We start from the raw sequence: 26533 nt of genomic DNA, 5'->3' as shown, positions 1-26533 counted from the left end.
TTAAAAAATCAAGAAAAACTTATATTTTAATGAAATGTAGTGTAAAATAGATAATTTGACATGGGATTTTTTTTAAAATGAGTATGTAAAATAGAAAAAGTAAGTTCTTATGCTAAAATAGAGAGAGTTTTTTTGCAAGAGCTTAATTGAATGCTAAGGGTTTAAAACTTTAAATTCTTTCTCTCCCATCCTTATAATTCTGGAATTATTAAAAAATTTAAATAATAAAAAAAAGGTTATATATGATGTCTCAAGAGCATTGTAGCTCAATTGACACTGTTTAGTATTTCCAAGAGAAACATTGAGGTGGCTTCCAAATGTTTAAAGTTGTAACCCAGCCAGTTATAGGGAATGATTGGTTGTTCAAACTTGATTCAGAAAGATTTCAAACAAGTATTTTATTGAAAAATCTTGATTTAAGAAATTCTAGCCAAGTTTAGTTGTAAGTTGTTTAACTTTTGTTTGAAATTTTTTTCAAGATAGTAAGGAAGAACACCAAATTATGGAGTAGATCTTGAGTACAATGGTTTTACAAGCATGAAAATATTAGCATGACACTCATTAATTACAGCCACGATTACCGATTTGGTGTAGTCAACACCCTTCAGTGATAATAGAAACACATGGTTGAGATTGAATAGATAGGAACCATAAGATGCAAAAGAATTATTGCATTGCATGAAGTTAGTATGTTGAAGTGAATTTGAGCTTGTAGCATCATAAGATCTGCTATTTCTGAAATTCTTGACATCAATGACATTACATCTACTTAGTAAACTCAATTCTTCATGAACACCAAGACCTGAAACGTCCACCAAAGGTGTAGACGCTTGAGGTTTATTTACAGTAGGAATCACCAAGGGACCTAGAGCTTTCGGTCATGAAGTCAATCATTCTTGAGCAACTAAAACTACCTGTTTTCCAACATTGAGGCCAGAAAATAGCCCAACAAGGGCTGCTGGACCACTCTCAAGGCCTTCAGCTATGTCTTCCAAATATACAATCTTCCCTTCAGCAATGTGAGGCAGAACCAAATCCATAAACTTCGGGTAAAGGTGATAGTAATCAGAAAACACAAATGCTTTCATTTGAACCCGTTTGTAAATCATGTGCACTAAATTGTGCACACCTTCCAGCTTCTCAAGGTTGTACTGTGAGATCATGCCACAAACAGCAATGCGACCATGGGTCTTCATATTGAGTAACACTGCATCAAGCATTTTTCCCCCAACATTCTCAAAGTAAATATCGATACCTTCAGGAAAGTACCTGAAAAAACAATACAACATTCACACTAGATTGAGACCAGCAATATGATATAGAAGTCCAAAAGACTCTTGGTTTCCCTTGTAAAGAGAGTAAAACTTAATATACCATGCTTCTACCTTATTCTTTACCTATCTTTTCCTTTTTTAATGAAGGCTTGAAAGACAAATTAATCCACAATATAACAATTTTTTCCCGTAATAAATTTCCAAGGCATAAAATATATATGTAAGGATGTCCTCTTTCTTGAGAACAAGGATGTCCAATGTTTACTTCAGTATCAAACCGGAGACCCTGTTAAAGTCTGAAATTATATTTTATATTCTGATTACACCATATATTATTACTAACCTTTTCAAAGCTGCATCCAAGTCAGGTTCTTCTTTATAGTTGAAAGCCTCATCGAACTTGAATTTGTTCTTCAGCAAATCAACCTTGTTGCAGAAAAGATAAAGGAAAAAACCAAAAGCCAACAGAAAAAAGCTGGTTAGTGAGGCTGCCCACACTGGTCAGGCAGATCAACTCATAAATAAGATTTGAAATTGCCAAAGTGTGCAAAGGTGATCAATATCTATTAAGATTTGTGAAAATGGACAAGGGTGGCGTATTTTGACCTGAGATTTTATCTTTGGCATGTGACTTGCAAATATTTTGACACACTATAGGACAAATATGTTAATATCGTTGAACATATATGTTTATACTTGTTACTTGTTACAGTGTCTGTTTGCATGCATATGAATCATTAATAGGAAAAAAAAAAAAACTCAAATTAATCACCATAATACTTACTTCAAAAAATGCATGACAACCAAATAGTTCTGTACTAATCTTAGGTAAAGAACACATAATTTCTACACTTCAAATGAGTGTTAGAAATGACTAAAAAAACGTGTCCACTAGTTTATACTTAACGCTTCAAATGTTTATATTTGTTCCTTTTTTTTTCTTTTCTTTTTGTTTATCCCCAAGGACATGGCAAATTGGAGGTGAAAATTTGAGTTACATTGCAATGCTACACCAGTTTTTTGTACATTTATTATATCTATTAAGAAGAATGCAACTACGCGCTAGCCAATAGAGAAGAGAGTTGTTCATTTAGAAATTAAGATGTATCTCAAGAGTAGAACTGATTCGGATCAAACCCAGATTAGTTGGACACAACCAATTGAATCAAGCACATCAAGTTATAAACAGAATGGAAAAAAAACAATATTAATTGAATTGAAACATTGAGCACTTATATTGAACAAGTCACCTTTTCTTTGCTTCCAGCACTCCCAACAACATAGCAGCCTAACAGCTTTGCAAACTGCCCAACAAGCTGACCAACTGCCCCAGAAGCTGCTGAAATGAAGACATACTCTCCTTTCTTAGGAGAGCAAACCTCATAAAAACCACTATAAGCAGTTAAACCAGGCATACCTACACATAAGGAAAATGTTTAATGAGCTTTTGGCAAAAAGCAAGACAATTGTGAACACAGCATACCAAAAAACCTAGCCAAATTACTTGCAATATGTGATCTGGTATTAATTACTACCGGATGACCTCAATCTCAAGATATAACATCAGCTAGGTGATCCAATAATGGCAGTTTAAAAAAATTGTCCCACTTGCAACTTAGTTGCTACAATCAGGCTCATCATATATAAGAGTTAAGAGAAAATAAGTTCTATTTTGGATAGACTTACCAAGAATACCAGTATAGTAGGACAGTGGCACATCAGTGTGTTTGATTTTAAGCAAATTCTGAACATCTGTAATCAAACTATATTCTTCCCATCCAGTTTTTCCCCAAACTAAGTCACCTTTCTTGAATTTTGGATTCCCAGAATCTACAACTTTTGCCACACCAAATCCAACAATGGGCTGCATAATTTCAACATCAAATTCATTATTAAAGTATACAATTAAAACAAGATCAATCTGATAGCCCTTCATAAATCATAGTAGAAGTGTTTTTTTTTTTTTTTTTTTAAATAGTAGATATAACTTTAAGCTTAGGGCCTGTTTGGATTGAGGGGGAGGGAAAGAGAGTGGAGGAGAGTAGAATTGGCTGAAAATAGATTAATTTTGAGCCAATTCTTATCTACTCTACTCTCCCTTCTTCCTCCTTAATCCAAATGGACCATTATAATTGGTCAAAAGATCTGTGATAATCAAATCTATCATTATATATATATATATATATGTGAAATTTAAATAATGGATTTAGAAATTGACAGTGACTTGTAACCAATCATCACAAATTGGACACAAATTTACAAATTATCTTTATCTCTATATATAGTAAATTAATTGGTTTGTTAATGCAATTGATTGACAAAAGACTTAACCATTAAGAATAAAACTTTATTAATGTTATGACACTTGATACCAAATCATGTTTTCTCATTCCGAAAATAGAGCTAATTTCAAGTTACATCCAATGTAATTCTTAGACTTAAGAAACTCCTCTATTAGTATATAATCCTTTTTTTTTTTTTTTTTAATTCTACATATATGGATTATGGACTTTATTCTCAAAAAAAAAAAAAAAAAAAAAAAAAAAAAAAAAAAAAAAGAGGAAGAAGAAGAAGAAGAAGGAAACTTACATTATCAATTATACCAAAACAAACAAGATAACACATTAAAAAAAAAATAGAGTTAAACAAATAAAAATCAGTTTCCCCACTTTTAGGTATTTTCTACCAATCACAACCTATAATCATGCCATGTGTTTGATTTTTTGTTATTGCATTTTAAATTTTAATGATTTTATAAGGGAAAAAAGAATAAGAAAAAAGAGGGATGTGTCCCCAGTTATAAAGTGGAATACTTGACCAATCTATGGGCAGTGATAAGCCCATATGTGAACAAGTGAAAGTCATGTTAGCAGATGGAAAAAATGGTGAACATTTTTGTGTCTTTTTGGTTTTACTCAACAGGATAAGATTATAAATATTCATAAGAATCATAGCTATAATTTTGGGGGGAAAAAAAAAACAAAAAAAGAGAGTGGCACTCTGCTTTGACTCACCGAACCGGGCTCAAAGGAATTGGTGGTGGAACTGATTGGCTTCTTCATAAGATTACACATATAAGGATCGCAGGACAGGTGCAGATTCTTCACCAAAAGCCCATTTGAACCTTCTGGGACCTTCAACTTTATGGTACCATTGGTGCTAAGGTACATGTCCGATTCCTTAGGGAAACCAGACACATAGTTCTTGAAGATCACTTGCTTGTTGCTCACTTCTAGCTCATTATCACCACCACCACTAGCCATTGATAACAAAGCTCTTATTATATATTAGCAATACAATCACTTATCAAAAAATATATATATCTTAGCAATACAATCAAATTATGTGGGTTGGTTTTAAGGCTCTTCGCATGTCTTTTTAAAGCGTTGCAAGAAAGTTGAGGTTGTTTTATAGTATGGAAAGATAATTGATGCAAAAAAAAATTGAGAGTTTTATTGTGTGGAAAAGAGTATAGTTCTAGAACCACATAAAATGCCGCAGTTTTTGGAGGTTCGTTTTATAGTATAAATTTTTTAATTTTTCATTAATTTAAAGTTATACATGATGTGTACTTTCTAAAGTTTATTTTATTCTATTTTTGGAGGTCCATTTTATAGTAAAAATTTGTTAGTTTTTCATTCATTTAAAGTTATACATGGTGCTTTCTCAAAAAAAAAAAAGTTATACATGGTGTGTGGTAAAAAGTTATGTAGCTAAAAATGAAGTAAAAATCAACAAACTAAATAACTTTTTAATTTCGTTCTTTAATGATAGTATGCTTTTTTTATTCTTATAAATTCAATAATTACAAGAGGAGAGATTTGATTCATTTGAATACTAAACCTTTTCATTAGAAATATTAGGAAGTGTCAATTAAGTTTCAAAATTTTTGAAACTTTGTAATAGCATGTGACCACACATGTCAATTAAAATTCATATATAAGTTTAATAAAAGATTTGACTAATATCATAGAAATTGAATGATAAATATATAGAATAAAAATAAACGAAAAAAAAATTAACATAAGTTACATTGTGATGTAAGACTAAATAAATTAAAATATTAAAAAAATAGTAATATAGATTTTTAATAGGATTTTTTTCCTCTTTAGGAAATATAAAAAAATTCATTGCTCTGAGCCAATTACTCTAACCTTTACCCAAAAAAACCTTAAACTTTTCTCTTTTACGATTTTTTGAACGGTCTAAAATCTCTAAATCTAAAAACCAAGCTTAAGAATTGCGAGACATGTAGAGATTCTTCACCACAACCCCATTAGTACCTTCTAGGGCTTTCAAGTTTATGGTACCATTGCTACTCATGGACATGTCTGACTCTTTAGGAGAATCAGTCACATAGTTCTTTAAGATCACTTGCTTGTTGCTCACTTCTAGCTCATCATCACCATCACTTGCCATTTTTGAATAAATGAAGCTCCTACTAGTAGTAGTATCAATGAGTGTTAAATACAGAAGAAGTGAAAAAAAAAAAAAAAAAAACAAAACAAAACAAAACGATGAGATAACTAGACAAGAGTAGTACGGTCAAAAATAATAGTGGTGTGATCAGCCAATGCATCAGGATTGTTTATTTTATTGTGGTGGAGAAAAAACATATGTTCGGTATATGCAAATGCGTCAGATAGATATTTACCATGTTTGGTCAAAGGTCATGGTTTTAAAAATTGAACTGAACCAGCCAGTCCAACTATTTCAACCATAAAATGTGTAAAATTTAGTAATTTACGTAGTTTTGTCTAAAAATGATCTACATCAGTTTATATATAATTATTTAAATTTACAACTTAGCTAAAATAACTGTATAAATTTATACTGATACCATTCATTTTGTATTTAGTAGTTTTTTCTTTCTTTACGAATCTCAAGAATAAATGAAGAAAGTATATGATAATTATTGTGTGTGAAAAAAGAAAAATAATTAAAAAAATTAAGAAAAACTAATATTTTGATAAAATTTAGTGTAAAATAGATAATTTGATGTATGGTGTTTTTGAAAAATAAGTATGTAAAATAGAAAAAAGAAGGTTCTTATGCTAAAATAAAGAGAAATTTTTGCATGAGCTAATGCAAATGCTAAGGGTTTAAAACTTTAAATTCTCTTCCCCATCCTTATAATTCTGGAATTATTAAAATTAAAAAAAAAAAATGGTTATTCATGATGTTCCAAATGCATTGTAGCTCAATTGACACTTTCTTAGAATTTCCAAGAGAAACATTGAGGTGGCTTCAAGTTTTTAAAGTTGTAACCCAGCCAGTTATAGGGAATGGTTGGTTGATCAAACTTTATTCAATAACATTCTGAAAGATTTTCAGAGTTCAGACAAGTATTTTATTGAAAAATCTTGATTTAATAAATTCTAGCCAAGTTTAGTTGTAAGTTGTTTAACATTTGTTTGAAATTTTTTTCAAGATAGTGAGGGGGAACACCAAATTGTTGAGTAGATACAATGGTTTTACAAGCATGAAAATATTAGCATGACACATTAATTACAGTCACGATTACCGAATTATTGCATTGCATGAAGTTAGCATGTTGAAGTGAATTTGAGCTTGTAGCATCATAAGATCTGCTATTTCTGAAATTCTTGACGTCAATGACATTACATCTACTTAGTAAACTCAATTCTTCATGAACACCAAGACCTGAAACGTCCACCAAAGGTGTAGACGCATAAGGTTTATTTACAGTAGGAATCTCCAAGAGACCTAGAGCTTTTGGTCATGAAGTCAATCATTCTTGAGCAACTAAAACTACCTGTTTACCAACATTGAGGCCAGAAAATAGCCCAACAAGGGCTGCTGGACCACTCTCAAGGCCTTCAGCTATGTCTTCCAAATATACAATATTCCCTTCAGCAATGTGAGGCAGAACCAAATCCAGAAACTTCGGGTAAAGGTGATAGTAATCAAAAGCCACAAATGCTTTCATATGAACCCGTTTGTAAATCATGTGCATTAAATTGTACACACCTTCCGGCTTCTCAAGGTTGTACTGTGAGATCATGCCACAAACAGCAATGCGACCATGGGTCCTCATGTTGAGTAGCACTGCATCAAGCATTTTTCCCCCAACATTCTCAAAGTAAATATCAATACCTTCAGGAAAGTACCTGAAAAGACAATATAACATTCACACTAGATTGAGACCAGCAATATGATATAGAGGTCCAAAAGTCTCTTGTTTTCCCTAGTAAATAGAGTAAAACTTAATATATCATGCTCCTACCTTATTGTTTATCTATCTTTTCCTTTTTTAATGAAGGCTTGAAAGACAAATTAATCTACAATATAACCATTTTTTCCCATAAAAAATTTCCAAGGCATAAAATATATATGAAAGGATGTCCAATGTTTTCTTCAGTATCAAATCAGTGACCATGTTAAAGACTGAAATGATATTTTATATTCTGATTAGAACAAATATTATTACTAACCTTTTCAAAGCTGCATCCAAGTCAGACTCTTCTTTATAGTTGAATGCCTCATCGAACTTGAGTTTGTTCTTCAGCAAATCAACCTTGTTGCAGAAAGGATAAAGGAAAAAAAACAAAAGCAAACAGAAAAATACTGGTTAGTGAGGCTGCCCACTGGTCAGGCAGACCAACTCATAAATAAGATTTGAAGTTGCCAAAGTGTGCAGGGGTGATCAATATCTATTATGATTTGTGAAAATGGACAAGGGTGGCATATTTTGACCTAAAATTTTATCTTTGGCATTTGACTCGCAAATATTTAGACACGGTATAGGACAAATACATTAATATCAGTGAACATATATGTTTATATTTGTTATAGTGTCTGTTTGCATGCATATGGACCATCAATAGGAAAACAATTTTCAAATTAATAACCATAATACTTACTTTAAAAAATTCATAACAACCAAATAGTTCTGTACTAATCTTAGGTAAGGAAAAGAGAATATCTACACTTCAAACGAGATTTAAAAATGACCACACAAAAGTGTCCACTAGTTTATACTTAACTCTTCAAATGTTTATATTGGTTCCTTTTATCTTTTGGTCCATGAGAACATGGCAAATTGGGAGGAAAATTTCGAGTTAGATTGCAATGGTTCACTAGATTTTTGTACATTTATATATGTATTAAGATGAATGCAACTATGTGCTAGCCAGTAGAGAAGAGAGTTGTTCATTTAGGAATTAAGATGAAGTATCTCAACAGTAGAACTGATTCAGATCAAACCCATATTAGCTGGACACAACCAATTGAATCAAGCACATCAAATTATAAATAGAATGGAAAAATCAATATTAATTGAATTGAATCATTGAGCACTCATATTCAAGAAGTCACCTTTTCTTTGCTTCCAGCACTTCCAACAACATAGCAGCCTAACAGCTTTGCAAACTGCCCAACAAGCTGACCAACTGCCCCAGAAGCTGCTGAAACGAAGACATACTCTCCTTTCTTAGGAGAGCAAACCTCATAAAAACCACCATAAGCAGTTAAACCAGGCATACCTACACATAAGGAAAATGTTCAATGAGCTTTTGGCAAAAAGCAAGACAATTGTTAACACAGCATGCTAAAAAAACCTAGCCAAATTGTTAACACATCTGTAATGGTATTAATTACTACAGGATGACCTCAATCTCAAGATATAACATCAGCTAGGTGATCCAATAATGGCAGTTTAAAAAAATTGTCCCACTTACAACTTAGCTGCTACAATCAGACTCATCATATATAAGAGTTAATAGAAAATAAGTTCTATTTTGGATAGACTTACCAAGAATACCAGTATAGTAGGACAGTGACACATCAGTGTGTTCGATTTTAAACAAATCCTGAACATCTGTAATCAAACTATATTCTTCCCATCCAGTTCTTCCCCAAACTAAGTCACCTTTCTTGAATTTTGGATTCCCAGAATCTACAACTTTTGCCACACCAAATCCAACAATGGGCTGCATAATTTCAACATTAAATTCATTATTAAAGTACACAATTGAAACAAGATCAATCTGATACCCTCTCATTAACCATAGTAGATATAACCTTAAGCTCTTAGTTGGCCAAAAGATCTATGATAATCAAATCTATCATTATATTTATGCAATTAAAAATATTGGTTTTAGATTTTTGTGTCTTGGGTATTACTCAACAAGATAAGATTATCAATATTCATAGGAATCATAGCTATAACTTTGGGGAAAAAAGAAAAAAGAAAAAAGAGTGGGACTCTGCTTTGACTCACCGAACCGGGCACCAAGGAATCGGTTGACTTCTTCATACGATTACGCATATAAGGATCACAGGACAGGTACAGATTCTTCACTAAAAGCCCATTTGAACCTTCTGGGACTTTCAACTTTATGGTACCATTGGTTTTAAGGTACATGTCTGATTCTTTAGGGAAACCAGACACATAGTCCTTGAAGATCACTTGCTTGTTGCTCACTTCTAGCTCATTATCACCACCACCACTTGCCATTGATAACAAAGCTCTTACTGTATATTAGCAATACAATCAAATTATGCGGGTTGGTTTTAAGGCTCTTGGGTTTAAAGCGTTTGCAAGAAAGTTGAGGTTGTTTTATAGTATGGAAAAATAATTGATGCAATTTTTACCGACTATTTTATATGTTAGATTGTAACCTGCTGCGAGGCACTTTTACATTATCAATTTTTTTTTTTTTCACTATTGTTGTACCGTTTCAGGTGCTCTTAGAATTTTTTAAAGAAATTTAGTGACGTGAGCGAATGCGTCAGGGATTGATTTATTGTGTGGAAAGAAATAAGTGATGTTGCGTCAGATAGTAGCGTAGTGAATGCCGACTGTTTTGCGGTATGTTTACATTCTTGCCCACACTTTGGGCATGAAATAAATAAATAATCATCAATCACTACTACACTCCTTTCTAGAGTTTTGTTTTGTTTTTGTTTTTTTTTTTTTTTTGAGGTCCATTTTATAATAAAAGTTTGGTCAAAATATAAAATTGTGTCTTTAAATTTTATATTTTGTCATTTCAGTCTTTTAAGTTTTAATTTTATCATTTTAACCTTTTAAGTTTTAAATATGATCAATTCAGTTATTTGTTAAACTTCTGTTAAGTGCTGCTATCAACTAATCAAAATGACATCGTTTTGGATTTTTTAAAAAATTTTCTTAATTAAAAAAAAAGACTGATTGGCTCAAGTGGCTTAGAATTCTCCACCTGATCTCCTCCATGCAATCTAGTATATGCAATACACTACATAAAGATTGAGCATTCACATCAGATTGTGGATAGTTTTGTAAAATAGAAAAAGTGATTTTTTTTACACATTATGGCCTAAAAAAAAACCACATCAGTTTGTTTAAAATTGTGCATTTATGCACAATTATTACAGTAACTGTATATGTATATACAGTTACTGTAGCTTTTGCATTTATTATTTTATAGTTTTTTCTCTCTCCTTCACCTCACTCTCTCATTTCAGCTTCTAACTCTCACCTCTCTCTCTTTTATCTCCGGTTCCTCAGTCCAGCCTCACTGACACAATCAGTCCAGCCTTACCAACGCCGATCAGTCTAGCCTCGTCGATCAGCCTCACCGATCAGCTTCTCAGTTTCACATCTCTGTTTTTTATCTCTAGTCCCTTAGTCCAGTCTCACTGACTACGATCAGTCCAGCCTCACTGACTACGATCAGTCCAGCCTCACCGATCAGCCTCACTTATCAGCCTCGCCAATCAATCCAGCCTCACTAATAAACACTAGACTTTGATCCTTTTTAAATTTTTTGTTTGATAAGTTTTGTTTGATGGGTAATGATCTGTGGGTTGATGGTGGTTGGTTTTTGATGATTTTGATGAGTATTGATCGGGTTGATGGAAGCTAGGGATTAATCATTGATGGTGGCTGGGTATTGATCGGGTTGATGGTGGTTGGGTTTAGAATATTTTATTTGAATAAACGTGTATAATAGACAAACTGATGTGGGTGTTTTGTAAAAGTGAGAGTGTAAAATAGAAAAAATAAGTTTTAAATGTGTAAAATGGAAAAATTTATGCACAAACTGATGGAGATGCTCTAAAGTTTGTAAAAACGAAGGTCATCTATTTTCTCTATTAAATCAAGAGTCATTTCTTGAGCTTTAGGGGCATCGTATATATATTTTTATGATGAATTGTTATCTTCTTGTTAAGTCAATTGCTTGGTTAGCCCATAGAGTATGGTAACATAATATGGATGGTAAAAATTTAGGCAAAGCAGAATACTAATTTCTCTAAATCTAATTTTTCCCATGAATTTATACTGCATTAGTCTTTCCCGTACCATGTTCCTCGTGAATAAAAATGACCAGCCCAAATTAACAACTTTACTTGAGTACCCTCCAAACTCATTGAAACACGCCATCTGCATGTTCTGCAAGCTCTCTATCGTACTCATCTTCGGCACATGATTGATTCTGTCTCTTTTGCATTTGCAAGGTCGAGATTTCTCTGCATTTATAGTTTGATATGCAGTACAGATAAAAGAGACTTATTTTTCAGAGGCAATAAGTGCGTGAAAGCATATTTTCATTATTTTGAGTATGTTTTCATTTCATTGAATAAAGCTTCTCCTCAAAACCTTTCACATTTTTTGCAAAGCATCTCTGCTTTTCTTCTCTGTTGTACTATTAAACCAGGCCAGGCTCCCTCTGTTCTCTGAGTTCTCTTTCTCAAAACTCTCTCTAACTGAAGCTTATCTCTGGTGAAACTCATGGCTTGGTCACCGGCATCAGAAAAACCACCATGCAAGGATCTTCCCGATTCCCACTACAATCAAAGCCGTCGACGGACTCTATCTCTCAGATCGGAACCTACGCGGTAGTGGCGGTGGTGCTTCCATCTAGATCTCGCCTTCGACAGACTCTTGCGGCCGCGTCGTGGATCGCGGCATGGTTGATCTTGTGATATGGTTTGTTTTTTTCTGGTTTCTCTTATGAAGATAGTTGGGATATACTGGTTTTCTGTGTTGTTTGGCTGTGATTTTTGTTGGTTTTTTTGGGTTTTTGTTGGGATTTTTAGGAGATTTCATTAGGAATTTACAAAGGTATTTGTGTGTTGTTTGGCCTGGGTTTTTGCTGGTTTTCTTGGGTTTCTATTGGTTTTGAAAGAAATATTTTTTTTGTGCTTTTTTTGTGGAGATTTTTGATACGGTTTTTTATGGATTCAGAGATTTTGGTATTGTTACTGTGCTGATTTTTCTGGTACTTTGGGATTACTTGTAAAGGGCATTATGAAAGTAACGGTGTTTAGCTATTAGGGATTATAACCACTCAAATAAAATTGATTTCTGGCAAGATTTGCTAAACAATTAGCCTGAGGTTAGAGAGAGTTTTTGAGAAAGAGAACTTAGAGAACAGAGGGCGAATATGGGGAAAGGCAGACAGAAAGAGAGAGAAAAGAAAATGAAAGTAACGATGTTTGGCTATCAAAGATAAAATTGTCTTGTAAAGATCAAATGGGTGGGTTTTAGAATGTTATGTACGTATTATTATAAACTATTATTATAAAGCTCAGGGAATTATTGTGAAATTTACTCTAAATAGTATACCATGGTCACCTTAGACGTCTCTAGTGTGCTCCAACAGTAACCTCGGGTAAAGTCTAGTGTTTTCAAATAGATAATGGAGATTTGTGTCAGTTTCACCCTTCGTCTTTTTTACTTTTACTGCAAGTCAAAGCTTCATAGCTTCATTTCACTATTCAAGTCTTGCAATGTACATGGTTCCCTGCTGCCTCGGATATCTCTCTCTTTGTCCCCCTCTCTCTGTACTCGAAAAGTTAGTTCGTTCCACTTGTTTTCTTTTTCTTTTTTTGAGGTAGTTGTTGCTTCTGTTAAGTAAAATTTGCTTTAGTTCTTAAGTGGGTCTAATCTTGTTTCAATATCAAGCGCAACTTTGTGTTTAAAATTGTTGTCTTTGGTTTATTTACTGTTAGATCTTACTCTGTCTTCTTTTCTTTGATTTTTGACTTCAGAACCGTTGTTCTGTGGAAATGGGAGATGCATGCAAAGATGGGAGCAAATGGGCTGAAGACATTTGTTGGACCCATTTCCAAACCTTTCACTCCTATCAGTTTCACCTCAGTGGTTTTGATCGCCAGCTTGTAAGTTTAAGGACTATCTTTTTCCTTTTAGGATCTATTGAATTTCATGTTTATGAAAAGTTTGAAAACACTTAAAGGTGGTAGCCTTGCTTTGGGGTCTGCTAAAATATGATACTTCTTCTTCTTCCATGTAAAAAGAAAGGACATTTGCACTCTAATAAAAAGAAGTATCACATTTTAGCAGACCCCAAAGCAAGGCTACCACTTAGTGTTTTCAAACTTTACATAAACATGAAATTCAGTAGATCCTAAAAGGAAGTCCTTAAACTTACAAGCTGGCGATCAAAACCACTGAGGGGAAACTGATAGGAATGAAAGGTTTGGAAATGGGTCCAACAAATGTCTTCAGCCCATTTGCTCCCATCTTTGCATGCATCTCCCATTTCCACAGAACAACGGTTCTGAAGTCAAAAATCAAAGAAAAGAAGACAGAGTAAGATTTAACAGTAAATGAACCAAAGACAACACTTTTAAACACAAAGTTGCGCTTGATAACAATTTTTACTTAACAACTACCTCAAAAAAAAAAAAAAAAAAAAAACCCTTGTCCAACTGGTGGAAGGAACTAGCTTTACAAGTACAGAGAGAGGGGGACAAAGAGAGAGATATCCGAGGCAGCAGGTAACCATGTACAGTGGAAGACTTGAATGGTGAAATGAAGGTATGAAGCTTTGACTCGCAGTAAAAGTAAAAAAGACGAAGGGTGAAACTGACACAAATCTCCATTATCTATTTGAAAACACTAGACTTTACCGGAGGCTACTGTTGGAGCACATTAGAGACGTCTAAGGTAACCATGGTATGGTACTATTTATTATGGTCGGCACCTGTTAACAATGTCCTAATTTTATATAGATTGGGAATGAGGATGAGGATGAAAACGAGTGGTTGTGGGAGCCTGACCTGATTTATTAGTACAACAGAGAAGAAAAGCAAAGATGCTTTGCCAAAAATGTGAAAGGTTTTAAGGAGATGCTTTGTTCAATGAAATGAAAACATACCCAAAATAATGAAAATATGCTTTCACGCACTTATTGCCTCTGAAAAACAAGTCTCTTTTATCTGTACTGCATATCAAGCTATGAATGCAGAGAAATCTCGACCTTGCAAATGCAAAAGAGACAGAATCAATCACGTGTCGAAGATGAGTATGAGAGATAGCTTGCAGAACATTCAGGTGGCGTGTTTCAATGAGTTTGAAGGTACTCAAGTAAAGTTGTTAATTTGGGCTGGTCATTTTTATTTATGAGGAACATGGTACATGGGAAAGACTAACGCAGATTAGGTACAAAGTCATGGGAATAATAATTAGATTTAGAGAAATAAGTATTCTGCTTTGCCCAAGTTTTAACATCCCTATTATGTTACCATACTCTATGGGCTAACCAAACAATTGACTTATTAAGAAGATAACAATTCGTCATAAAAAATATATATACGATGCCCCTAAATCTCAAGAAATGACTCTTGATTTAATAGAGAATACATTGATTTTTATTTATTTATTTATTATGAATCAGATATTTTATTGGTATTGGAACAAGAAATACAATCTATACAGTATACAAAGACCAAAACATGATTAGGCAATAGCTACCAAAACTCCCAAGCCAGAAACCCACTCCACCAATGAAACCTACCAAAAAGACAAAGTTAACATGGACATTAATAGCACAATACTAGAAGATGGTTTTGAATCATAGATGCACTATCCAGTAAGATATTTTCAGTGATATTTCCAAATAATTTGAAAATAGAAATAAGTGTTATTATTTTTTTAGCTAGAGTAAGATAGATATAATATATTTTATTGGTTAATAGGATTTTTTTTTCCCCATTTAAGGGCCATAGACCACTGCCTAATCTATATATCTATATACTAATAATTAAAAGCTAAAACAATAAATATAATATTTAAAAGATAAAACATTATATTTATTGTTGCTATGCTCCTCCTAAGCCACATCACAACAACATTTCATTTCACTTCGGTCCAATTCGGTCTTTTTTCGGTCCATATGGTCAACTTTGGTCCAGTTCTGTCCAATTCGGTCCAGTATAATTTAATTCGGTCTATTTCGGTCCAGTTTAATCCAATTCGGTCCATTCGGTCAACTTCGGTCCAATTCAGTTCACTTCAATTTATTTCGGTCCAATTTGGTCCACTAGGTCCATTCAGTCCAATTTAGTCCTTGCAGTCCAGTTTAGTCCACTTTGATTAATTTTGGTTTAGTTCAGTCCAATTCGGTCCACTTCAGTCCATTTGGTCTATTTCGATCCATTCGTTCCAGCCTAATTTAATTCGGTCTATTTCGGTCCAGTTTAATTCAATTCAGTCCATTCTGTCAACTTCGGTCCAGTTTAGTCCTCCAATCCAGTTCGGTCCAATTAGGTCCACATTGGTCTATTCAGTCCAGTTCGGTCCTTTCAGTTTATTTCGGTCCAGTTCAGTCCAATTTGGTCCACTTCGGTTTACTTAGATCCACTTCGGTTCATTCGGTCCACTTCAGTCTATTTGGTCTATTTCGGTCCATTTCTTTGATTGTAGAAGTTAATTATTTCTTTGTGGTTTCATGTTGGACTAAACTATATATGATGAGAGTGGAATTAATCAATGATTTCCCAATACATGGATAAAGATTTTTTTTTTTATTCTTTATTTAGTTACATCGTGGATTCTAGAAAAGTTCCTAAAGATATAGATTCAATTTTTGTATATACAAGCCGTAAGAAATTACCCTCTAATCTTTATAGGATATGCAGTTGATGATGCCGGAAGTATACCACCAGTGAGTCACACGTTCCTCGTACGTCGCCAACGGTACCTACACAACGAAAAGGAAGAACCTAGCGGGGAGTACCGGTGTGGTACCGGCCAAATACCCTCCGAAGGTTAAGTTAGAACTATTCTCACTGCTCTAGAGTGCTAGAGAGGGTAAATTATCTGTACCTTGGGTCACGAGGGTGCTAAGGTTTTTATAGTAGCAAGGGTCATCCCTCTTTCCCTTGGAGTAGAAGTCCTTTCCTTATAGGAGTCCTTTTGGGCGTATTTTTCGGGATCCTTTCCTTATAGGAGTCTCTCGAATATTCTCTAGCGTGGGAAACAAGACAACTCCTTACTCATAGCGTGGGAAGCAAGTCAACTTATACTCGATCCGTCAGCCAAAAATTTATCTCCCTCAGCTTTTTGGGCGTCAACTATTGAGACCGTCACTTCTATGACCGTCGGCCATCGCACCGTCTGTTTACGTATCGAAAATAGCACAAAACCGTCGGTCTGAGGCTAGGCTCTTCTTTTATCCTCATCAGCAGTAATTAAAATTTCGTTTTCTTTTGGAAAATTTATTAGTTCTTGAAAATTGATATCTATAAAATAAATGAAATTATCTCTTTTAAAATATTGTTAGAGCATTATGTGCTAGTTGACTTAATGGTTGAGCTGTTACTCGCGAGTGAATAAGAGACTCAAGATGATGAGGGAGCTATTAATGTCCTCATAGGATCACATTACTCCTTTCAACTTGAAAATGAAACCAATATTCATTCAACCAATATATATATATATAATTGTTGAAAAAGTTTTATTGGGAATTGAAAAAGTTGTCAAAACTTTTTCAATTTCCGATAAACTTTTTCCAAAATTGGTTTATTATTGTGTGTCCTTATAGCACATATTAGTAAAATCCATATATATATATATATATATATATAGAGAGAGAGAGAGAGAGAGAGAGAGAGAGAGAGAACTTTGTTAAGAGGGTGATTGGATGTGATTTGACAAGTGAATAGTTTAACTAATAGGACCATAATTACTTTATTACCCCTAAGTATATGTATAGTACAAAGTATTGTGAGGTTTTTTTGGTCTTTTTTGTCTCATACTTACTCCAGCGATTCTCAATCCCAATGATCCCACGGAAGATCGTTTTATTTTTTCTAAACTTACCAAACACTACCAAATGTCAAAATGAGTGTTTTTCCATATTCAAATTCAGGATTTGAATATTAAAAAAAAAAAAATGAAAAGTAAATACACCACTTTTTAAAATTGTTCATTTCAGTTCTCTAAGTTTCAGATTTATTCAAATAAGGTCTTTTCGTCAACATTTGTTAAATTTTTTTGAAAAAAAAATCTAAAAAATATTTATCAATCATTAATTGAATTTTTTTAATTAAAATTTTTGAAAAAAAATTAAAAATAAAATAAAATAAAATAACCATAACATTTAACATAAGTTAATAAAAAATACTTAATTGAATAAACTTGAAAGTTAGAAGACTGAAATGAAAGAAAGCAAAATTAAAGGACTGAAATGAATTTTGGTAAAACATAAACAATAGATTTTGCATTTTAACCTAAAATTTTTCTTACCGATTCCTGAAGAAAAAATAAAATAAAACAAATGCAAGCTGGGCCCATCATGTACCTTATGTGCCACAAAATGTAACATTGGACGTTTTTTTCTTTTTTTAAAGTGAGTTTTGACACCCACCCTCCCAACGGGACAGAAATTGAAAGATTCAAACTAGTGCAACTCTTGCAGCCGCTCCTTATCCAATAATATGACTCACACATTTCATAACAAAAGAAAAAAAAAATTGTAGCATAAAGATTAAGATATAACTTATATCCCATTGCACACCTCTAGATGAGTATGCTGTATTACATGTACAATCATTGTAACTTCATGGTATAGGTATACACATGGGGGCTCATACTTTAGAATTGAGATCTTAAGGAAATTTTACTCTATTTGCATAAGTCTAGATGTCAAATAAAAAGGGAGATGTTAAGTGAAGGTGATATAACAAATTAGTAGAATTTCCAACTCAAATGAATTTGAGTAAAAAGATTCAAGACAGGTTCTAGGTAAGAATTTACTCTACTTCAACAACAAAACACTTTATGAAGGATATAAAACTTTATTGTTACCAACAAAACCCAATACCCAAAAGAAAATACATTTGCAGTATATAATCCTCCTGGACCTAAGAGTATTTGGACCCTGAAGTTGTCTACAAAGTCATTCATTCACGAACAACTACCACTACCTGTTTTCCAACATTGCGGCCAGTGAAGAGCCCTATCAGTGCTGCTGGGGCACTCTCAAGGCCTTCAGCTATGTCTTCCACTTAAGTAATCTTCCCCTCTTTGATGTGAGGCAGAACAAACTCCAGAAACTTTGGATAGAGGTGGTAGTATTCAAAAACAAGGAATTCTTCAATCCGGATCTGTTTCCAAACCACACACATTAAATTGTGCACATCTTCAGAATCAGCCGGCAAAACATCGAAACCGTCAATCTTCGCCGCCGTAGTCTCCGTCTTCCTCCGCCGCAAAACCACGACGTTCCTCTCCATCTATGAACTATTTTATAAAATTGAAAAAAAAAAAAACAAAATTTGATTCTGTTATGTAAAAGCTTTTGGGGCTCTACATTTTTTTTTATACACAAATTCACAAATTATCTTTATCTCTATATATAATAAATTAATTGGTTTGTTAATGCAATTGATTGTCAAAAGACTTAACCATTAAGAATAAAACTTTATTAATGTTATGACACTTGATACCAAATTATGTTTTCTCATTACGAACATAGAGCTAATTTCAAGTTACATCCAATGTAATTCTTAGACTTAAGAAACTCCTCTATTAGTATATAAGTTTTTTTTTTTTTTTTTTTTTAATTTTAAAATTCTACATATATGGATTATGAACTCTATTCTCAAATAAAATCTTAAAAAAAAAATAAATAAAGGGAAACTTACATTATCAATTATACCAAAACAAACAAGATAACACATTAAAAAAAATAGAGTTAAACAAATAAAAATCAGTTTCCCCACTTTAAGTATTTTCTACCAATCACAACCTATAATCATGCCACGTGTTTCATTTTTTGTTATTGCATTTTAAATTTTAATGATTTTATAAGGAAAAAAAAAAGAGAGGGATGTGTCCCCAGTTATAAAGTGGAATACTTGACCAATCTATGTGCAGTGATAAGCCCATATGTGAAAAAGTGAAAGTCATGTTAGCAGATGGAAAAAAATGGTGAACAAGTTTGTGTCTTTTTGGTTTTACTCAACAGGATAAGATTATAAATATTCATAAGAATCATAGCTATAATTTTGGAAAAAAAAAAAGAAAAAAGAAAAAAAGAATGGGACTCTGCTTTGACTCACCGAACCGGGCTCAAAGGAATTGGTGGTGGAACTGATTGGCTTCTTCATAAGATTACACATATAAGGATCGCAGGACAGGTGCAGATTCTTCACCAAAAGCCCATTTGAACCTTCTGGGACATTCAACTTTATGGTACCATTGGTGTTAAGGTACATGTCTGATTCTTTAGGGAAACCAGACACATAGTTCTTGAAAATCACTTGCTTGTTGCTCACTTCTAGCTCATTATCACCACCACCACTAGCCAATGATAACAAAGCTCTTATTATATATTAGCAATACAATCACTTATCAAAAAAATATATATATCTTAGCAATACAATCAAATTATGTGGGTTGGTTTTAAGGCTCTTCGCTTGTCTTTTTAATGCGTTGCAAGAAAGTTGAGGTTGTTTTATAGTATGGAAAGATAATCTATGCAAAAAAAGTTGAGAGTTTTATTGTGGAAAAGAGTATGGTTCTAGAACCACATAAAAGCAATTTTTGGAGGTTCGTTTTATAGTATAAATTTTTTATTTTTTCATTAATTTAAAGTTATACATGATGTGTACTTTCTAAAGTTTATTTTATTCTATTTTTGGAGGTCCATTTTATAGTAAAAATTTGTTAGTTTTTCATTCATTTAAAGTTATACACGGTGCTTTCTCCCAAAAAAAAAAAAAAAGTTATACATGGTGTGTGGTAAAAAGTTATGTAGCTAAAAATGAAGTAAAAGTCAATGAACTAAATAACTTTTTAATTTCGTTCTTTAATGATAGTATGCTTTTTTTATTCTTATAAATTCAATAATTACAAGAGGAGAGATTTGATTCATTTGAATACTGAACTTTTTCATTAGAAATATTAAGAAGTGTTAATTAAGTTTTAAAATTTTTGAAATTTTGTAATAGCATGTGACCACACATGCCAATTAAAATTCATTATAAGTTTAATAAAAGATTTGACTAATATCATAGAAATTGAATAATAAATATATAGAATAAAAATAAACGAAAAAAAATTAACATAAGTTACATTGTGATGTAAGACTAAATAAATTAAAATATTAAAAAATTAGTATTATAGAATTTTAATAGGATTTTTTTTTCCTTTTTAGGAAATATAAAAAATTTCATTGCTCTGAGCCAATTACTTTAACCTTTACCTAAAAAAACCTTAAACCTTTCTCTTTTGCGATTTTTTGAACGGTTTGAATCTAAAAATCAAGCTTAAGAATTGCAAAACATGTAGAGATTCTTCACCACAACCCCATTAGTACCTTCTGGGGCTTTCAAGTTTATGGTACCATTGCTACTCACGGACATGTCTGACTCTTTAGGAGAATCAGTCACATAGTTCTTTAAGATCACTTTTGAAGGGGCAAAATTTAGCATAATGGACTTTTACCACATTGGGCCTGACGGATCCAAGCCCATGAGCAGGCAACAGTTGAGCCTAGGGCCTAGAGCAATTCCATATTCTTGTTGCACACGTAGAGTCTCCAAGGAAATCAGAAACCTAGCGCAAAGAGCATTTCGGAAGATACGTGCGTTAATCCCCTCTACAAGGAAATGTCTTGTCCATCATGTTTGGGTTTACTCAAGAGGATCCCTATAAGGAAAAGACTTCTATATCAAGGAGGAGAGGTCAACCTACTACTATAAAAGTCTCAATACCCTCGCAAATCAAGGTACGCATAATTCACCCTCTCTAGCACTCTAGAGCTGAGAACAATTCTAACTTGACCGTCAGAGGGTATTTGGCCGACACCACACCAGTGCCCTCGGCAAGATCACTTCTTTCTTCTTGCAGGTTGTTAGTTTGAGCAAGCGCGGATCGTGTAGCTCACTGGTGATTTTACGGCATCATCAGTTGGCGCCGTCTGTGGGAAACGCGAAGAGTTTAAGCCAGACTATCGCCTCCCGGACATAAGAGTCGCATGGTACTCACTCGCTCAATGGCTACCACCAACAATGTTCAAGAAGACGAGCCGTCGAGATCTACTGCATTAGAAAGACAGGTCCAGACCCTCATGGCAGCAGTAGAACGACTCATAAAGCAGAACCATGATCTGGAGGAGCAGCTATGCCAAAGGGATGCAGGGCCTAACCTTCAGGAGGAAAACCAGGAAGGTAACAGTGCTGAAGGAAGGGAGCAGGAGAGGCTAGAGGGCAGCAACGCCCCAAACCGACCGGAGCGGCAAAACACAAGCCTTCCGTCTCTCATGGATTTTGTCCCTTTGCTTATTATCGCAGAGATGCAGGCGATGAAAGAGCAGATGGAGGTTATGATGAATGCCCTCAAGGGACAAGTATTTTCTGATCTCGACGACTTAGTGAACAGAATTAACTCACCATTCACCACGTCCGTCAACTCATTCCCCCTGCCACCGAAGTTTCGGATGCCCCAAACCGAAAGCTACGATTGGGTCAAGAACCCCCTCGATCATCTAGAGACCTTCAAGACCCTGATGCACCTTCAGGGGGTACTAGACGAGATCATGTGTAGGGCGTTCCAGACCACGCTGAAGGGCCCTGCGAGGGTTTGGTTTAGTAGATTGACACCAAACTCCATCAACACTTTCAAGGAGTTGAGCGCCCAATTCACCTCACACTTCATAGGCGGACATCGGTACAAAAGGTCCACCGCGTGCTTAATGAGCATCAAGCAGCGAGAAGACGAGACACTGCGGGCCTACATAACTTGTTTCAACAAGGAAGCCCTTTCGATTGACGAAACTGACGATAAAATACTCGAAGCTGCATTTACTAGCAGGCTACGGAAGGGTAAGTTCTTGTTTTCCTTATACAAGAATGACCGGAAGACCATGACGGACGTTCTCTACAGGGCTACCAAGTACATGAATACAGAGGATGCATTGCTAGCCTGCGAGGAAAAGCCTAAGAAGAGGGAGAGGCAGGAGGACACGCGACAGGATAGGGGGCGAAAGGTCGCAAGAACCGGGGATCAACGTGATGAAAAGTACCCTAGACCCCCCACTGGAAGATTCACCAATTTCACCCCATTAACCGCCCCGATCGACCAAGTATTGATGCAAATCAAAGATGAAGGAGCATTGACTTTTCCTGGAAAGTTGAAGGGAGACCCCAACAAAAGACCAAGAGACAAGTATTGTCGCTTTCATAAAGACGACGGGCACGACACAGCCAACTGCTACGACCTGAAGCAGCAGATTGAGGCCCTAATCAGGCAAGAGAAGTTACAGAGGTTCGTCAGCAGGGAAAGAACTAATACACCGGAGGAACAGGCCCCACGACGGGTGAACGAGCGCCCTAGACCACCTATAGGGGACATAAGAATGATCGTAGGGGGCACAGCCGCAGCCGGATCTTCCAAGAAAGCCCGCAAAACCTACCTCAGGATGGTCTATAGCGTCCAACTCACAGGATCTGTACCAAAGATGCCGCGAATAGATAACCCCGTCATAAAATTTTCAGAGGATGACGCTCGGAGACTTCACCATCCTCATGACGACGCACTTGTGGTCAGCTTGCAGATAGGGGATTATAACATGCATCGGGTCCTCGTCGACAACAGCAGCTCAGCAGACATCCTGTACTATCCAGCATTCCAGCAAATGAGGATCGACAGGGAACGGTTGACCCCAACGAATGCCCCACTCGTAGGATTTGGGGGTTCGAAGGTGTTCCCTTTGGGCGCAATAACACTAGCCGTGACGACGGGTGACTATCCTCAGCAGATCACTAAGGAGGTAACGTTTCTAGTAGTCGACTACTCGTCTGCCTACAATGCCATCCTCGGGCGACCCACTCTTAACTCTTGGAAGGCGGTAACTTCAACATACCACCTGATGATCAAATTCCCGACAGAATATGGGGTGGGAGAATTGCGGGGAAATCAAGTAGCAGCGCAAGAATGTTATATTGTCATGTTGGAGATGGAGGATCAGTAGCAAATGATGTTATCGGGGAGCAGCGAGCATTAGCAGAGCCAATTGAAGAGCTAGAAGAAGTAAGACTTGACGATACGTGGCCTGAACGAACGACTAAAATTGGCACACTAGCCAGTTGGCCAGTACGCCAGACGATCACGACTTTCCTAAGAAATAACCAAGACATCTTTGCCTGGAGTCATGAAGACATGCCAGGAATCGACCCCTCAGTCATGGTCCACAAGTTGAATGTGTCACCCTCCTTCCCTCCAATCCGGCAAAAGAAACGAGTCTTTGCCCAGGAGCGGGACAAGGCCATAGTTGAGGAGGTTCGAAAGTTACTGGAGGCAGGTTTCATCCGAGAAGTATACTATCCCGACTGGTTGGCAAACGTCGTTATGGTTAAAAATGCCAATGGAAACTGGAGGATGTGAGTAGATTTCACAAACCTCAACAAGGCTTGCCCTAAAGACAGCTACCCGCTCCCACGGATAGATACCCTGGTGGATTCGACTGCAAGGCACCAGCTCCTAAACTTCATGGACGCTTTCTCTGGCTACAACCAAATCAGGATGGATGAATCTGATCAAGAGAAGGCCTCCTTCGTCACAAGCTAGGAATTATTCTGCTACAAGGTGATGCCTTTTGGACTCAAAAATGCTGGAGCAACATACTAAAGGCTAATGAACAAGATGTTTGCACATCAGATCAGTAGGAACATTCAGGTTTATGTTGACGACATGTTGGTAAAAAGCCTGCACAAAGTAGATCACCTAGACGACCTCAGAGAAACGTTCGATACGCTCCGATCGTTCAACATGAAGCTGAATCCGAACAAGTGCGCATTCGAAGTAACGGCTGGAAAATTCTTGGGTTTCATGGTATCCCAAAGAGGAATAGAGGTCAACCCGGAAAAGGTGCGAGCCATAATGGAGTTGGAACCACCAAGGATAGTTAAGGAGGTCCAAAGTCTAAATGGAAAGATCATAGCTCTAAACAGGTTCATCTCAAGGGCGATGGACAGGTGTTTAACATTCTTCCGTACTCTAAGAAAATCATTTGAGTGGACGGATGAATGCCAAACGGCCTTCAACAACTTGAAGGCGTATCTCTCGTCTCCACCGCTGCTCAGTCCGTCCATGCAAGGCGAAGAACTCTACCTTTATTTGGCCGTCTCACAAGCCGCAGTAAACGCAGCTTTAGTGAGAGAAGAGGATGGATCACAGAAACCCGTCTACTTTACCAGCCGTGCACTCTATGGAGCAGAAGAGAGGTACCCTAGGATGGAGAAGTTGGCTTTCGCATTGGTAATCGCCGCGCGAAGACTTATGCCATACTTCCAGGCGCATACAATCGTTGTCTTAACGGACAAGCCATTGAGAAAAGTCATGAGTAGCCCAGAAGCAGCAGGAAGAATAGCTTTGTGGGCAATAGAGCTGAGCGAGTTTGACATCCAATACCACCCGCCGACGGCCATAAAAGGGCAGGCAGTAGCTGACTTCATCGCCGAGTTCACTCTCGGGGAAGGCCAGTTAGTGGAAGAGAAAGAACAATGGAATATCTATACAGACGGATCCTCAAACAAACGAGCCGGAGTAGTGATCCAAACTCCGCAGGGGGACAAGATACAGTGTATGATCCGACTGGATTTCCCAACAACTAACAACGAGGCAGAGTATGAAGCCTTGGTCACAGGGCTAGACCTTGCAAAGGCCGTAGGAGCAGAAAACATAGTTGTCCACTACGATTCACAAGTGGTAACGAATCAGATCAATGGCGACTACGAGTGCAAGAATGATAGAATGAAGAGGTATTTAGAAGAAGTGAAATTCCGAATCAGCGACCTCAAAGTCGAATTCATTCAGATCCCAAGGGAAGAGAACGAATGGGCTGACCACCTAGCAAAAGCCGCGTCAGCCGAGTCCATGCTGGTTCCCGAACAGGTATTATCATTCGTTCAAATCTCCTCACTTATCGACAACGGAAGAAATATGCAGGTTGTAAACTATGAATATAACTGGACCACGCCATTAATCTCATACCTAAAGGCTGGGGTGTTACCAGACGAGAAGGGCGCCGCAAGAAAGCTGAAAGTCCAGGCATCACGGTTCGTGCTAATAAAGGATGTCTTATATAAAAGAGGTTTCTCTCGACCGTACCTGAGGTGTTTGTGCCAAAAAGAAGCAGATTATGTGATGAGAGAAGTACACGAGGGTATCTGCGGAAACCACTCAGGCGCACGATCGTCAGTACACAAGTTGATCCGAGCAGGATACTACTGGCCTACAATGATGAAGGATGCGCAAACCTATGTCTAGTCCTAAGACAAGTGCCAGAGGTTCAGCAATCTCATCAGGCAGCTAGCCGAAGAACTGACACCCATGACGGCACCCTGGCCGTTCGCACAATGGGGACTTGATATCATGGGCCCATTCCCGACGGCGATCCAATAGTTGAAATTCCTGGTCGTCGGCATAGACTACTTCACTAAGTAGGTTGAAGCGGAAGCCTTGGCCACCATCACGGAGAAAAACATCTGAAGTTTTGTCTGAAGAAATATCATATGCAGGTACGGTATACCCATAGTACTGGTCTCTGACAACGGTAAGCAATTCAACAACAGCGCGTTCAGAAACTTTTGCTCAGAGCTAGGGATCAAGGATCACTACTCGTCACCCGCACACCCACAGGCGAACGGGCAAGTCGAAGTCACGAACCAGTCCTTGCTCAAGATAATCAAGACCCGTCTCGAGGGGGCAAAAGGTATCTGGCCGGACGAATTACCTAGCGTCCTATGGGTGTACCGGACCACAGCAAGAACACCCACTGGAGAAACTCCATTTCGACTTGCATATGGAACCGAAGATGTCATTCCCGCAGAAGTGGGGCTCACGAGCTACCGGGTGGAGAACTACGATGAAGATAAGAACAAAGAGGCTATACGCCTCCAGCTCGACCTAGTGGACGAAGTCAAAGTGGCAACAAAGCAAAGGTTGGCGCGCTATCAGGATCTCATGGCAAAGCACTACAACAACAAAGTGAGGCATAGGG

At 36.2% G+C, this 26533-nt stretch overlaps 3 protein-coding genes across 10 annotated transcripts in view; all 3 read right to left on the bottom strand.

Annotated features, from left to right (window-relative positions):
- Window positions 1-26533, bottom strand: part of LOC126702341 (2-alkenal reductase (NADP(+)-dependent)-like) — a 141443-nt gene that overhangs the window by 75900 nt on the left and 39010 nt on the right. For 2 of the 6 annotated variants that reach the window (XR_007647729.1, XM_050401028.1), the window contains one exon: window positions 18285-18593. The exons of 2 other annotated variants lie outside the window; for them this stretch is intronic. Coding sequence is in view for 3 of the 4 variants with exons in the window: in XM_050401028.1 (XP_050256985.1) it covers window positions 18534-18593 (60 nt within the window). In the remaining variant the exon portion in view is untranslated. Of the gene's footprint in view, window positions 1-769; window positions 1270-1617; window positions 1701-2524; window positions 2692-2960; window positions 3139-4288; window positions 4538-18284; window positions 18594-26533 lie in introns of those variants that run through there. 2 more of the 6 variants (XM_050401030.1, XM_050401021.1) reach the window with 2 other exon arrangements.
- The window catches only part of LOC126702345 (2-alkenal reductase (NADP(+)-dependent)-like), a 65539-nt gene that overhangs the window by 29889 nt on the left and 9117 nt on the right, over window positions 1-26533 (bottom strand). The window contains exon 6 of one of the 3 annotated variants that reach the window (XR_007647732.1): window positions 6829-6956. The exons of the other annotated variants lie outside the window; for them this stretch is intronic. The gene's annotated coding sequence lies outside the window, so the exon portion shown is untranslated. Of the gene's footprint in view, window positions 1-6828; window positions 6957-26533 lie in introns of those variants that run through there. 3 annotated transcript variants of the gene reach the window in all.
- On the bottom strand, window positions 6829-9850 carry LOC126702347 (2-alkenal reductase (NADP(+)-dependent)-like). The gene is made up of 5 exons (XM_050401038.1): window positions 9517-9850; window positions 9049-9226; window positions 8613-8779; window positions 7730-7812; window positions 6829-7405 (listed from the first exon to the last, which is right to left on the bottom strand). Exons 1-5 carry the CDS (start codon window positions 9751-9753, stop codon window positions 7027-7029), a joined length of 1044 nt encoding a protein of 347 aa, XP_050256995.1. The 5' UTR covers window positions 9754-9850; the 3' UTR covers window positions 6829-7026.

The sequence above is a fragment of the Quercus robur genome, chromosome 10, assembly GCF_932294415.1.
Source record: "Quercus robur chromosome 10, dhQueRobu3.1, whole genome shotgun sequence".
Lineage (NCBI taxonomy): Eukaryota > Viridiplantae > Streptophyta > Magnoliopsida > Fagales > Fagaceae > Quercus > Quercus robur.
This window is presented reverse-complemented; position numbering and strand designations above follow the sequence as displayed.

Bases quoted from the DNA above. Each gene is read 5' to 3' on its own strand.
- LOC126702347 (XM_050401038.1), bottom strand. From the start codon at position 9,753: ATGGCAAGTGGTGGTGGTGATAATGAGCTAGAAGTGAGCAACAAGCAA. The intron at 9,227-9,516 runs GTGAGTCAAAGC...GAAATTATGCAG, and splicing joins ATTCCTTGGTGCCCGGTTCG to CCCATTGTTGGATTTGGTGT. The intron at 7,406-7,729 runs GTTAGTAATAAT...TTGTCTTTTCAG, and splicing joins TTGGATGCAGCTTTGAAAAG to GTACTTTCCTGAAGGTATTG.